At 44.3% G+C, this 15490-nt stretch overlaps 1 protein-coding gene across 2 annotated transcripts; it reads left to right on the plus strand.

Annotated features, from left to right (window-relative positions):
* The first annotated feature begins 51 nt into the window (after positions 1–51).
* Positions 52–15044, plus strand: METTL14 (methyltransferase 14, N6-adenosine-methyltransferase non-catalytic subunit). Of its 2 annotated transcripts, none has more exons than XM_081133994.1 (11): positions 52–264; positions 2831–2919; positions 3573–3660; positions 4436–4516; positions 4863–4950; positions 5547–5637; positions 6818–6959; positions 8098–8190; positions 8867–8983; positions 10293–10503; positions 13872–15044. In XM_081133994.1, the coding sequence occupies exons 1-11, from the start codon at positions 199–201 to the stop codon at positions 14174–14176; spliced, it is 1371 nt and encodes a 456-aa protein (XP_080990120.1). In that variant the 5' UTR covers positions 52–198; the 3' UTR covers positions 14177–15044. The 2 variants fall into 2 exon arrangements, with proteins under 2 accessions (XP_080990120.1, XP_080990121.1); XM_081133995.1 differs by having other exon boundaries at positions 67–781.
* Positions 15045–15490: the final 446 nt, after the last annotated feature.

Genomic DNA, 15490 nt, shown 5'->3' on the forward strand with positions numbered 1-15490 from the left:
AGCGCCCGGAAGGAGGCGGGAATTCCGGCCTGGGGAGCCAATTCCGGCCTCGCCGGAAGTGCCCGTAAGGATGAAAGGTACCAGCCGTCCGAAGCTCCAGGCAGTTCTTGTGTTTCGCGGACTCTGAGGAAAAATCGGGCGGAGATTCCTCCGCTGATTGCCAGGCCTCCGGGGCAGAGGAAACCGAGACTCCCAGACATGGACAGTCGCCTGCAAGAGATCCGGGAGCGGCAGAAGCTACGGCGACAGCTCCTCGCCCAGCAGGTCCGCGGCCCAGGGAGGGATCGCAGTGCGCGTGCGCGGCCGCCCCGGCCCCTCTCGGCCCCTCGCTCCCGCCCCGACCCCTGCACGTGCCTGTCCTTCCGGTTCTCAGCTCTCACGGTGCCCCGGGGAGTTCGCGTTCCGGGTCGCGGTGGTGGCGGCGATGCGAACCCGGACGCCACGGCTGGTTTTCAGCAACCGAATGAAATTGCCCGCGCCCAGTGATGGGCGTGCAGAGCTTTGGTCTTTCAGTGCGTTACTGCAGCCCGCGCGCGAAAGCGACTTGTCAGCCCTCCGTTTCTCTTCACCGTTCGCATGCCCTTCTGCCTTGACTGCCCTCGCAGTCAGCACCTAACTGTTGAGGTTGTGGCTTCCTTGTGAAATGGGTTTACAGGATTGTGCGGGGGGGTCCTGTCCAAAGACTGCGTTGCAAGTGGCCTGAGTGTAAATTTCAGATTCTGCCCCTTGCGCGTTGCAATCCACTGTGCAACGTGCGGCATCCTCGTCGTCACCGCAGCTGGTACGTGAATTCATACTCGGTATCACAACAAAACCCTGGTATAAGTAGTGATCTCCCCTCGAAGGAGGCTCTAGGTTAAGTAATTTTGGCCCAGGGTCAATCGCTGCTGGGCCGGAAAGTTGAACCCCGTTTGTTTCTCCAAAGCTTGTCTTCACTACCGCTTGCCGACGGGCAAAGGAGGAATCAAGATGCCAGGGGCACGCGTCTCTGCTTAAGTCGGGCTGCGTTTTACATTCTGCCGTTCAGAGCAAAGAGATGGGGATGCTCATAAGCATTTTAATGTTATTTTTTTCAGTAGTAAATCTTGGTTTTAGTAAATGGGAATCTGGAACCTCTCCTCTTATAATCTGATGAAAAGATTTATGATAATAGTATTAAAAATGTGGGAATTTGGGATCATTATGTTCCCATCCCAGTGACATGATCTTGGGCAAGTCGGGTATCTTTTTCTAAACCTCCTTTTCCGCAACTTCTTTTATTATGTTATCTTCAAGTAGCTTCTTGAGTTGTACGGATACACATCTTGTAGATGAAAAAAAGAATTTCAGTTTCGTGCTCAAACCCACAAAGCTGGTGAGTTTGCGAGCTGCAGTTTTAGGCCCTTTGATACTTTTTCCAGTGCATCTAAGTGCTCCTGGCCTTCTAGTTGGATAGGAACCATCCCACCTAAGTTAAGATGTCCAGTATAATCAGTGACAGACTTCCACTTTACCTCTAATTTCACCCTTTCTCACTACTTTTCTCTGTGTGAACAAGACAGGCAGAACATGTTTTCACTTAATCCAGTCACCTCACAATTTTTTAAAAAGTTTTGGAACTTGAGAAGACAATTACATGTGAAAGCAGAATTTTGATTTAAAACATTTCTCTGCAATACATTGTTTTCTAACTTAGGTCCTAGTAGGAAATCTTATTGGTTCCTTCACCCATTTATTGAGCATGTACATGAGTCATGCTGCTGAACATACAGATACCGATGGGACAGACAGTTCTTCCTCCCAGGGGAGAACAACTCTGGGGGAGAAGTAAACTAATAAAATAATTTAAGTAGGCATACAAATAAAATAATTGGAAGTTATGGTAGAGACTGTGAAACAATATAAATAGGGAGCAAACAAAAGTAAAACAAAATCATTGAAAGTTGTATTAAGTGCTATGATCCGAATGAGGAAAGAGGTACAAAGGAGAACCGTGGGAGGGAGCTACTTGTTCCATATACAGTGTTCATGGAGAATCCTCTGAGGAAATCACTATGCACCTGGGTATGGGAAGAGGCATCAGCTGTGAGAAGGTTAGGAAGCATTCCAACTTTCTCCTGGGGAAAGTGGCTGTCTCCCCTGAGCAGGGAGAATAGGGGTCTGGAAGATCTTAGGGAACAGTTAAAATTTCAGGAACGAATGTACTGGAAGAGTTTTATCATTGGAGAGACGTTGGGGGAGTCATGCAGTGGGCAGACTAAACTGGTGACTCTGGGCTCTGATGTGTTAGTGTGTCTTCCTCTCTTTAGTGTGCCTTCCCCTCTTTTCTGGCTAACGGGACTATTTAATACAGTTTTTCTCATGCCCTTGTGCATAAAAACAGATGTCTTCTCATGGCCTGCCAGTTGCATTCTACACTCCTTGGTCTATCTTACATATTCTGTGAGCTGGTCCCATTCTGCTTATCCAGCCTTTTCAGTTTGTTTACATGTGTTATATTTTGTAAAATTTCCCCAGCTGCCAAACAGAATTTGCATTGCCATCTTTAAGGAATTAGTACAGTTCATTATTGTATCTATAAACATTGTATAAAGACTTGGCTTGAATAAAAGTTAATAAATTTTTATTAGAGCATGGGATAAATAAAGTATAATAATATGTTAGTTGATGATGTGAAATGTTTAACATAGTGCCAGCCACACTATAAACACACTATTAGCTTTTTTGGTTATTGTAGCTATTGCTAAATCATGCTTTATTTACTTTAAAAGAAGAGAGTGGCAAAGTTAAGTGTCTTAATTTCAAATATAACTAAAAGCATAATCTCATTTCTGGTTTTTGTTTTTCTCAGTTGGGAGCCGAAAGTGCGGACAGCATTGGTGCTGTGTTAAATAGCAAAGAGGAGCAGAGAGAGATTGCTGAAACAAGGGAGACCTGCAGGTCTGTCAAGTAGCTGGTTGTTGTTTTACTGACATGTTAATATTGTGAAAGGAGCATTGTTTTAATAAATAATCTCAGGTATGAGTGTGTTGTTATGAAAGCACAAAATAAAGATTTCAGAACCAGTGGTTTTTACTGTTCGTGAATTTTGAATATTCTTTTCTGACTATAGTAACTTCTCATGTAGTAGTTAGGAAATGGAATGTTACACTAAGGATTAGCTTATATACCATAAATAAATGATTATATTTTTTAAGTTCTTATAAAAGAAAACAGACTTTACCCTAAAAGTGGTAATCATTTGATAGTTCACAAAGCATTTCAGAATTTTTCAGTATCCTGGTTATCAATTTAAGCATTAGTTTTGCTTTAGACAGATTAGAATGATACCCAATATAGAAGTTCCTTCTTACCATATATGCCTGTAACAGCTTATTTTCTCATTGGGTTGCTTTCCCATAAAAACAAAGTACAGAATTAACAGTCAAGTTGTGTGACTTTTTAGGTAACTTATAAACTGGGTGAATAGGAACTATTTAATCAGGAAAAATTTGCTTTATTCTGTTTCTATTATCTGTTATTTAATACTATTAATAGATGCATTTATACATCTTGTATATACTTGTGTGTGATATGTCAGTTTTAATTTTCAGAGCTTCCTACGACACCTCTGCTCCAAATGCAAAACGTAAGTATCAGGATGAAGGAGAGACAGATGAAGACAAAATGGAAGAATATAAGGCAAGTAGAGAATGGGGCAGTTTTATTGTCAAGGAAAAACAAATCCTTACAATAATAGGTCCTTATTGAGGAAAACAAACTTGACAGAAAGCTGAATATTAAAGTGTCTCAAATAATTGTCATAAGTATAATATATGCATAAGCATATGTATAATCAGTAAATTAAGACTTTGTATCACTTTCCTCATTTTAACACAAAAGTGTGTAGATTAAACTAGGTGATGTATGGAAAGCATTTAGCATAATGCCTGGTAAACACTGGGCAATAATCTTCACTAACAGTAAGGAGGTGAGTGTATCAGAAACTTTGGGTAACTGGGTCAGATTTAGATTTCTGCTATTCAGTGTTAACAATATAAGGCAGTATGGTGTTCAATGGTATAAATACCTGATCTTATGAATCCTGTTTTGTCTGTTGCATTTTGATACATGTTAATATGTAGCTTAAACATTTGTGATTGTTTTAGGTCAAACCATATACAATTCCCAATATTCAGACAGTTTTGACCTGTAAAAATAGTTTCATATGGTCCAATCTAATAGAAATAAAATTGGCCCATTGGTGGTTATATCTTTTGATTCAAGCTAAATTATAATAAACTAGTTAGAACTTATGATGAGAAAGCAAAGATTTTAATGTTTGACTTCAATGATAATTTGAAAAATTTATTATCCACTAGGGAAATAAAACATGTATGTTGTCTTAATCAAGATGTTGTAATACATAGACTATTATTTCTCTGCATAAAATGTCTACTCAACCTCTGTCTTCCAGGATGAGCCGGAGATGCAGCAGGAGGACGAGAATCTGCCGTACGAGGAGGAGATTTACAAAGACTCCAGTACTTTTCTGAAGGTAAATCAGTGATTTCCAGTCTTAAAACCCTTCACATTTCAGCTCTGCGCCTGCAAAGAGATTACATACATACTTGTTTTCAAGATTATTTTTTTAAGTTATTAAGGAATCATTATTATAAAATAAAGATCATTTAAAGTTATTCATGAAATAGTCTTCTGACACTTGGCTCATTAGGAGGAGATAATGTTGTGTTAATGTCTGTAGCTGCTGGAGAGAAATAGTATTTTAGTTGTGTTTTAATCTAGCAATAGACTTACATTTTATATGGCTTCGTAGTAAAAAACAAGGCACAGAATGAGTGTTTCAGAGTGCATGCTAGTAATTCCATTTTGATTTTCTTTAGGGAACACAGAGTTTGAATCCCCATAATGATTACTGCCAGCATTTTGTAGACACCGGACATAGACCTCAGAATTTCATCAGGGATGTAGGTATGTCAGATTTGTTGGGACTGTGCTGTTGCTAACTCTTGCTTACATGTATGTAATTTATTTAACTTGTGGATTATTTTTAGTTAGGGACTAATTCTAAGTAGATTTGTCCACAAGCATAACCCATTAATGTAAGATCATCAGCAGTATTTCATCTCTACTATTTTTTGTCTCTCCCTTTACCTAATTATAAAAAATGAAAGAATACTCATTTTCACTAGATTCTTTAGGAAATTGTTTTTATCCAAAAGAAAGAGGGAAAAGCATGAAAGAAAGGCAGTTGTTTTTCCCTTTCCCAAAAAGAAAATGGTTAAACTTGATGTTATAAGCAGATTATTTAACTTAATGAATATGAGAAATTAAATGGTTTGGTGACTCGGACTTGGCTTTGGAGTGTCTGGGTTTTTATCTGTCTATGGAGTGAGGATCATTAGATATGAAATGTTTAAAAATACTCAAAATTAGCTTTCTTAAAAGGGCATGTGAGTAAAGTGAGGGGTGTGTTTGGTTTTGTTTTCCTGGGAGGGCTCCTAATCTTAGAATTCTCTAATATTAACTTCGAGTGTATTAAAGTTTAGAATTGCTGTTTTTCTCAGGTTTGGCTGACAGATTTGAAGAATACCCCAAGCTGCGGGAGCTCATCAGGCTGAAGGACGAGCTAATAGCGAAATCTAACACTCCTCCTATGTAAGTGATGTTTTAAATTACTTTCTGTCCCCAACTCAGGCTTAAAATGTCAGTCTTTTTGTCTGGTAACCTTTCTGTTCAAAAATTATTCAGCACCTATATAAGGTTAGCACAATTATTATTTCTATTTTTTCTTTATAGTAAAATAGATCAGGTTGAGACTCCAGTGCTGAGTACACAGTAGGGTCTTATTTTTTTTTTTTAAGTTTTTCAGATCATTTGCTTAAAGTATCTTTAAATACATTTTTCTAGGAAAATCATTCACATCTGTTGTGTTCTTGAGTTTACTTAAAATGTTTTTAATAGCTTTTCTTCTCAAAAAGTTATTTATTGAAGAAAGTTTAGGAAACTTAGACAAAGGAAAAGAAGAAAAATGAGAAGGAATTCAAACTCCACATCTGAGGCCACTGTGAACATGTTTGGGATATGGTCATTCATTAAACAGAGTCATGCCTGCGTTAACGTGGAGACGGTCTTCGAAATTGGAGAATCTTTTATTTCACCTTTAGTTTACTTTGAACATGTTGTATATTTAACAATTTGCTGACATGCAGCCTGTTCTTTAGAAAGCCACAAGGAAGTCTGAGTATGTGGGGAAATGTTAGCAGACTCTAGTGTTTGACCTATTCAAGGACTCTTACATTTAAAGTATTTTATATTTAAATATTTCATATTCAAAATACTTCCATATTGAAATAACCTTTCAATAAAGGCTAGTGATACAATATACTAGGTGGCCGGAAAAGACTATTAATATATAGGAAAAGAAAACTTAGAAACTATTTTAGAGGCAGGAATTTAAAATTTACAGAGAAATCGTATTTCTAAACTAAACAATGAAAGAAAAGTAATGTGATCTTTCCTTAGACTAGTCAGGTGGTAATGGAAAGGGTTGAGTCTCACAGCTGAACATGGATTTTCAGGGTGAAAACAAGGGAAGCCTGTCGTCTGGACACACGTGGGGCACTGTGATTCTACCTGGCGGTATGATTGTGTGCATGTCCTGCCAGAGAGCGGTGTGGACGCTCCATCTGCGCTGGGGAAAGCCCTCAAGGAGATGAGCAGTGATGAGTTCGGGCTGCTTTGTGAATAGCACTTAGTAACACTGGAGACATTTCTCACTGCCATCTGTAAGGTATTTGAAAGACTCCTCCTCACTTTCTGTGCTTTCCTTACATAGGTACTTACAGGCAGATATCGAAGCCTTTGACATCAGAGAGCTCACCCCCAAATTCGATGTGATTCTTCTGGAGCCCCCTCTGGAAGAGTATTACAGAGAGACCGGCATCACTGCTAACGAGAAGTGCTGGACCTGGGACGATGTACGGTGACACTGTCCACCTCGTGACAAGTTGTTCATTTTTCAGATGAATAAAGACTATAAATGTCATCCCTCTACTTTTGTAGGGATCATAAATATTGACTTATAGTATACTGTGGCTGAAGGCGAGGGAAAGTGGTGCAGGCAGTGAGTGGGTGGTCTACAGGAGGAGCAGCGGTCCCCTCCAGCTTCAGAGTCCTGTATACAGCTTCACAAGTCTGGGACTGTCAGGACGATTGCAGCTCATTCTGCATTTGGTTAGCTTTGGGAAACATCAGAGAATAAATATATACGTAAAATAGTTTCTCCTCTTTAAGGAGCTGACTGTAATGGATAAAAAGGATGTGTAATTTCAGTATAAAATAATTGCGATAGTTATATTTTCCTAAATAAAATTAAACAAGCTGATAACAGTTACAAAAAGTAATGTGTTCGTTGTCAGTAACAGAAATAACATACGGTGGTTCCTTGGTTTTTGAACGTCTCCATGGACGAGCATTTCGGGTTATGAACGCCGTAAACCCGGAGGGAAATGCTTCAGTTTTCCGGAACGCCTCAGAAGTCAAACAGGCCCCACGGCTTCCACTGAGGGCAAGATCCTGAGGCCCAGCTGTCGGCTGTTGATCCCTCGGGTTTCGAACGTTTCAGGGCTCGAACGGGCTTCTGGAACGAGTTACATTCGAAAACCAAGTACCACTGTATTTATTAAGCGTCACTGCACTAGGCAGTGTGCTCTGTGCTGGAGATTCAGAGATAAGTAAGACCTACTGCTTAGATGTCATTATATTTCATTTTAATTTTTCCTCCATCCTTGAGGTAACTTAACCTGTTTTCATCTCACTTTCTTTTTCTGTAAATGTTAGAGTGTTCTCAAGCTACATCTATAAAATTCTGTAAATACGGCTTCCTGCAACCTTTCCGTGTACGAGTAAATGTGTGCATTTGTGTGTGCATGTGTTGTCTTCGTATTTAATAAGGAGACAGTGGAACAGGAAGTTATAAACTTTTTCCCCATTATGTTTTCCAATTAAAATTAGTGCATTTAAAGAATAAATCCACTGAAAATCCTGACACTGCAGTGGTGGTTCTCAGGATGAGTGGGAAACAAAACTGCTGTGCTCTGTTTTGGTTTCTCACAGATTATGAAGCTGGAGATAGATGAGATTGCAGCACCCCGGTCGTTCATCTTCCTCTGGTGTGGTTCCGGGGAGGGCCTGGATCTTGGAAGAGTGGTGAGATGGCGTTTTGTAAAGTGGATTCTTAAATTCATGGGAAAAAACATAGTACAGTACATTGCTTAAGGAGTTTGAAGATTGACGTTTTGCCTTCTGTTTCTTGAATGGTACTAAAACATTACGAAGAAAAATATGCAGAAAAGAATGTATGAAAGGCAGTGCCCTCCCTTAGTTAACAAGCAGCAGGGGTGACTCAAAATGTGGTTTATCACAACTGCAGGAAGAGAACAGTTTAGAGATTCAAAACTAACTCACATCTCAAACACAGGCTGCCTAGTGTCATCATTGCTCCTGAGTAGCTAGAAAGTATTTTTCTGAATTCCATTAACTCCTGAATTCCAAATGGAATTCAGGTCAAATTGGCAAAATAGTGCAGCGTCTGGAACTTAGTTTGAATGAAGGAACAAGAGTGACAAGGAAGTTATGATACCTCAACTTATTTTAAGTACCTTGTAGTTAACTGCATTTCAGAACTTTTTTTTTGTTTGATTGGAGTATCCTGTAGTGGCTGTATAATCAAAGACTAGTATTTTTTTCCATATCTGCACTAAAACAAAATTACTGTGATGCCTTGGAAGTTAGTGTCTCAAGCCTCTAGGAAATTTTTTAATGCTGGTGGTTATTTTAAATATTTCTTTTAGGTAAGGATTTTTTTTCTCTCTCTCATTTCTAGTGTTTACGCAAGTGGGGTTACAGAAGATGTGAAGATATTTGTTGGATTAAAACCAATAAAAACAATCCTGGGAAGACTAAGACTTTAGATCCAAAGGCTGTCTTCCAGAGAACAAAGGTATTGCCTCTATTATCTACTTATATTAATTTTTAATGTGTTCTCTCAATACGGTTTTTTAATTTTCATTATTTTCCCAATGACTATGCTGTTAAATTAATTTTGGTGGAAAGGTCTTTTTCTTAGACTTCTACAGTGACATTGAGCATTATAATAATACTCCCAAGTTATTTTTTTTATTGCAGTGTAACTGACTTACTATATCGTATTAGTTTATTTATAACGATATTTATACACGTTACACATGATCACCATGACAAGTCTAGTTACTTCTGTCACTGTGCAGATTATTAGCGTATTAGTGACTAAATTTTCCATGTTGTTTGTTACTTCCCAGTGGCTGATGTATTTTATAGTTAGAAGTTTATATTCCTCAGTCCCTTTCACCTAGCTCGCCAATCCCCCACCCCGTCCCTCTGGCCACCACCACTTTATTCTCTGTGTCTTGAGTCTATTTCTGTTTTGTTTTGATTATTTTGTTTTTTAGATTCCACATATAAGTGATACCATGTGGTATTTATCTTTCTCTGTCTGACTAATTTCACTTAGCTTAATACATTCCAGGTCCATCCATGTTGTTGCAAATGGCCAGGTTTTATTCTTTTTTTTCTGGCTGAGAAATATTCCACTGTATATGTACCATATATCAGTCTTTAATAGTTTGTCCTCCAGTATTTCACTCTTTAGGGAGTCATTGGTAGGAGGGTTTTTCTTCTTAAGTCTTTCTTGGCCTGGAAAATTCTTTTGAAGGGAACCTGAGCCACCCATGCCACTGTTGGTGCATGGTATCAAGTGAGAGATTGTCTATTTAATCCTATTTAGTCCTGCCATCCAGATTAAGTAGAGAAGGTCTGAAAATGAACAAAAAAGAGAATTGTTTTGATTAAGTATCTGGAAGTCTATCCATGCTTAAAGTCCCCTCTCCATATTAAAAGGCCTATACCTTGTGTGTAGTTTCAATCTTGGCTCATAGTAGGCCCAGTATAACATCATTTTAAGGTTCCAAGGTCGAGTTCCATGTTTCCATACCTGTTGGAAACAGGTTATCATCAAGGTTTGCAGAGGAAGAAAGACTATGGTCGCTGACTCAGTTCTAAAATGTGGTGGCCCCAAGCCCAATACTCTTGTCTAGCTTCCCTGCAGTCTCCCCACATCCACAAACCCAGGCTTTCCTGTTGTGTTGCCCATAGACCTGCATCCCAGAGATTCAGAGGAAGGAGGCTTGTTTTGGAATTGGGGACCTTGGAATGTGAAAGGCTGTGTGAGATGTGACTGGAGGAGATGGTTGGTCTTTCCTTGCTGTTATTAGGAACATTGCCTCATGGGGATCAAAGGGACTGTGAAGCGGAGCACAGACGGGGACTTCATTCACGCCAATGTTGACATTGACCTGATCATCACAGAGGAACCTGAAATTGGCAATATAGAAAAGCCCGTGGAAATTTTTCACATCATTGAACATTTCTGTCTTGGCAGAAGACGCCTTCATCTGTTTGGAAGAGATAGTACCATTCGACCAGGTAGGACATCAGAAAAATAAGAGAACTTTCTGATTCCTTGGGATACAGGTGTCAAGAAATACCACACAGTGCTGTGTAAAAGTAAGGCCCTTAAGAGTTTGATCTCGCCTGGTTATACTGCAAGTGTGCCAGGCCCCTCCCTGTGTCCTTCCTGTCAGCCGAGTCTAAGCCAGCCAACTTCCCCTCACTCCCCTCCCCCGGCCACTCTTTCCCCTCAATCTGTTTGTTTCTCTGCATCATTTACATCGTCCGAACTGTAGATTCGCTTGGCCACACATTTGCAGTCAGGCTCAAGCACGCAGACTCGCCTTCCTTCTACCCATATTCAGATTGTCCAGGAGCTGTTGTGTTGAATGAAGAGATGCGTAAATGAGTGAATGATCCTGCAGAAAATACCGTTCATCGTGAAATGCAGGTCTTGGCTTTTTTAGAACTAAAACACCTGGCTTATTTCCTTACGTGTACAGTGGTGGTATCTTTTCAAAACTTTACTAATTCAGTGCAATGTGGGTTCACTACTGAAAAGATGAGAAAAATGTGGCCCTTATAAACTAGGGCTTTTTAGAGGGCACAGCTTTTATTTATAGTATATTTCGTTTCCTTTATTTCTCCAAGTGTGACAGTAACTGTTTAAGAACACTGTCACCTCAGTCCATGGCACAGAAAGTCAGTCTGGGGGGGCCTTCCCAGGTTAGAAGTACTGTTTGAAGATGGAAGGAGCCAGAATCTTGTGTGTTTAAAACAGTCTCCACTTTATAAATAGTAAGCAAAGTTGAAGAGGTTACAGGAGAATAGTTGGCCTTAGAGTTTCCTGATCTGTTTGGGCCTAACTTAGTGTCTTACCATTCACGTGACCTGTTCTGGGTTCCTCCTTTCTCTTGCTTCGGGCCTAATGAAGAGGGCTGTAAGCTTTGGGGTGTGGCCATCCCTCTGTATTGATCGTCCAGGCTATGGCTCTAGTGCTTGGGGAAACAGGAACAGATTTTCTCTTCCATCATTGGCCACAGTAGCTCCCGAATCTGGGAACACTCTCCAGTGGCAACTGCTGTTTCACGGAAGTAAGAACTTGAGAGTTTTTGAAGAGTAAAGGCAAAGACCATATAGATGGTAATCTTTTAATCGAAAAATCAGTGAACAGCATGAAAGGAAATTTTAGGAAAAAAAGCTTCATTCTCACCACCTCCAAGGATTATTTCCATTTTTACATACTTTCCAATCCTGTGTATACAGAGTTTTACATAGTCGTAGTCATCATTTTGTGCTTTTCTCAGTATTATGTCAAGTCTGTTGTCAAGTCTGTTTCTGCATTTTAAATAACTGTCATTTTAGTGGCTTTATAGCATTAGGCAGAGAGAACAGATCATCATCAGGTCACAGGTATTGGCATAAGCAGCACGGAGGTCTTTGCTTAGTGCCAGTTTTTAGTCATGACACTCCGTGGGTTCTCCTCCCTGGAGTTGTGGCCTCTTACCCACGTCACTACCTACATTCTCTCTCCTGCGATGTCTCTCCACCTCTGTCCACCAGCTGAACAAATCTCAGAGGCACAAGTTTTACTTTTTGCTTGAAAACTACCATCTGATTCTTTACTGTTGCCTGTTCTTGCAAAAAGTTATTTTAGTGTTAGCTCAGTAAGTCAGAACTAGGAAGGAAAATCTGCTGGGGGAGTTACGTGCAGAAAGGGCTTAACCACATAAACGACAGTAGGAGCACCTGAGAGACTGCTCAGGGGGCCTCACTTGATTGGGGCTAAATCCTCACTTGTTCCTCAGGAGGTAGTCTGGGCAGGTCTGGCGTATTTTAAGGGGTGGAAAGTGCTGGGTCAGCACATGGGGGGGGCTGTTCTGCCTCCTCAGGCCCCTTTAGAACATGGAACAAAACGCCCACAGTGACGAGTTTGCAGGTGGGAGGGAGGCAGAGCCCCTCGCACTTCACTCTGCAAAGACTTGCATGTGTGGCCACGGGAGAGGAGATGTGGCCTGGAAGAGAGAGTATTAGCTCTTGTTAAACTTCCACGCTTTCTCCTTACCCGACTCATGTGTGGTCTCTAACAACACTGACCTTCCCTTGACCAGCTTGGAGGGAGCCAGTGACACTGGGCTCAGCTGCCCTGAGACCAGGTTAGCTGGGGCCTCTGATCTGAGGGCCCCTCCCTGCTCACCAAGGTGTCTGCTAATGGCATAGAGGGAGCGCAGTGTTTTACCTGGTATTTTTTTCTTTAAATAGTACAAATCTCACTGTATCTGTGCACTTAGATACTAATGGTGTGTTTTTTTTAAAGGAACAAAAATGGCTACTACATTTTGGAATGTGTGTTATTTTATTATGTATCTAATCTGAGAAATAACCTTGAGGGTGATGGGGCAGATGCAGAACCTAATTCTTAGGGATCACCTGCCTTGCCCTTGCGGGATCCCGTGTCCCCTGTAGCACTCAGAGGTAGGTTCCCAGTCCCCAGAAACCATCAGCTGTAGGAGTCACCACACCTGGGAACCCAAAAGCATGGCAGCCATTGGGCACGTGCAGTTCACTGTAAGTCTTGCATTCCAGGGCTTTCACCGGTGAGGGCTGCCTGTGGTGGAAGCAGAGCTGTGCGCAGTGTGGCCACAGGCCTCTGGCCCCAGGACTGTGCCATGGGGACTGGGCAGTGAGGGACCCGCTGGTGGAAGCAGAGCTGTGCACAGTGTGGCCACAGGCCTCTGGCCCCAGGACTGCGGTGGGGACTCGGAGAGAGAGGTTGCCTTCATTTCACTGGAGGTGCTCCTTGAGCTGCGTGTTGAGGGGACTGTCAGCCAGCGGACGGGAGAGAAAAGGGGCTGCGGTGGAGCTGAGCACGGGCAGGCGCTGTGGGGTCGCTGCTTCCTCAGGGCGCTGTCCTGGACCCAGACTGGAAAGCTGGGTCCGCCTCCTTGGAACAGGCCTTGAGGCCACTGGGATCGTGGGAAAGCCCAGGAGGCGCCCCGAGAGGCGACAGCCCGAGCTTGCTGCAGGCTCCGGCTCTCAGGGGCGGGCTGGGGAGCACTCCGTGGACGTGGACATCTGTCGCGTGTGCGGGGTGACAGCAGAGGAGGGCAGGCGGCGCCGAGGGCGGACTGAAGGTGGGTGGCGGGCCGCAGCGCGATCGCTGTGCGAGGGCGGGCCCCAGGCTGTCAGAGGGGCGGGTCCGCGTCCACGCGAGGAGGTGCGGTGGCCCGGCGCGGGGCGCGGCGTCACTCTCCCAGGGGCGCCTCGGCTGCGCTGCGGCGGCCACGCGGGGGGGGGGGGGGGACTGGCGGGGCTGGGGCCAGGGGCCGCCGCGAGGGTCCCAGGCCGCCAGCGCCTGCGGGACGGGCGCCGCGAAGGACGCTGAGCTCCTCTTGTCCTTCCAGGCTGGCTGACCGTCGGGCCCACGCTGACCAACAGCAACTACAACGCGGAGACCTACGCGTCCTACTTCAGCGCCCCCAACTCCTACCTGACGGGCTGCACCGAGGAGATCGAGAGGCTTCGGCCCAAGTCGCCCCCGCCCAAGTCTAAATCCGATCGGGGCGGGGGGGCTCCCCGCGGCGGGGGCAGGGGCGGCACCTCTGCCGGCCGCGGACGGGAGCGGAACCGGTCCAACTTCCGCGGGGAGCGAGGCGGCTTCCGGGGGGGCCGCGGGGGCGCGCACCGGGGCGGCTTTCCCCCTCGGTAACCCACGGCTGCAGCGGGCCTCTGCCTGCGCCCCGCTGGTTTCCCAAGACGCTCGGCCCGCCCCGGCCCGCGCTGCCCCAGCGGCCCCAGCACCCCGTGGTCCGCCTGCGCATGGAACCCCCGGGAGCAACGCAGATGCCTCCGAGTGCAGAGCCCCACCTCGCGCTGAGGGACAGGCTTCCTCGTGCCGACGGACAGGCTTCCGCTCCGTGGAAAGGGCTGCAGTGAGCAGAGCGGAAGCCCCAGGCCGAAGCCTCGTAGCCTCGGGCCCCGCAGGACGCAGCGGAAGCCGTGGTAAGCTTGTGGTCGGTTCTAACATTTTCTCGATGGCACAATAAAAAGAGACTTTTTTTTTTTTATCTTAAACTCATAATCCGACTGCAGAAGAAATGGAAAGACTTGGAACAAAGTCACCTCCCAAGCCGAGATCTGCGCCGGGAGGTGGAGCTCCCGGGGGTGTAGGGCGGCAGAGCCCGGGGGGACTTGAGCTCATCCCGGTGCCTGCGCCACGCGCCGGAGGAGAAGGCGGGCGCGCGTGGGAAACTGCAGCTTCTGGGCAACAGCGAGCAGCGGAGACAGCAAGAAATACTGGCTCAGCTGCCGCGCTTAAATGTTTGGGGAGTTGAGCCCTCGGTGATGAGGACATGCCCGTCTTTAAACGAGGAAACCGTGTGAGACCCATGAGCTCGAGCAGAAGCCCGGCCTGAGAAATCGGCGGGGGAGGAGCGGCGGCTGCTCTGGCCAAGCGCACGGGGGCTCCCCAGGGATGGGCGGCAGATGGGTCCCTGGGGTGACACGTCGTCTCTCTCAGCTCTAACTCATGCTTTAAATGAATTTCATGAATGAAATACCACTATTCTTGATAAATATCTTATTTTGTGTATGATTTTTCTAATGAAACCTGAAACTCAGAAGTGTTTTCTGTAATTGGAATTGCGGTTGTGTCCTGATGGAGGGCTGACCTGGGGTGACCCTCTCCTGGTCTGGGATGCACTTCACTGGCTCGCACTGTCCCTGAAAGCAGCTGATTCCCACTGAAGGCTGTTTGAGGAAAAGGGCTGAGTCATAGAAATAGGGCTGAGACCTTCAAAGCCAAAGGAGTGTGAGGGGCTCCACCTGCCGGTCCTTGCAGGGCAGGTAGCATTTGATGCCTCTTGAAGATCTGATGTTGGTTAGCGGTTTCACTGAAATGACGGTGTATTTTCAACTCCAGTAGTTACAAATTACCTAGAGACAGAGCTGTCAGAGTGGACCAGGGGACAAAGGAGGAGAGCTGTCCACTCGCCCAGTGTGGGTCCTTAGAGACACCACCTGG

The sequence above is a fragment of the Miniopterus schreibersii genome, assembly GCF_964146895.1.
Source record: "Miniopterus schreibersii genome assembly, chromosome: 4".
Taxonomy (NCBI): domain Eukaryota; kingdom Metazoa; phylum Chordata; class Mammalia; order Chiroptera; family Miniopteridae; genus Miniopterus; species Miniopterus schreibersii.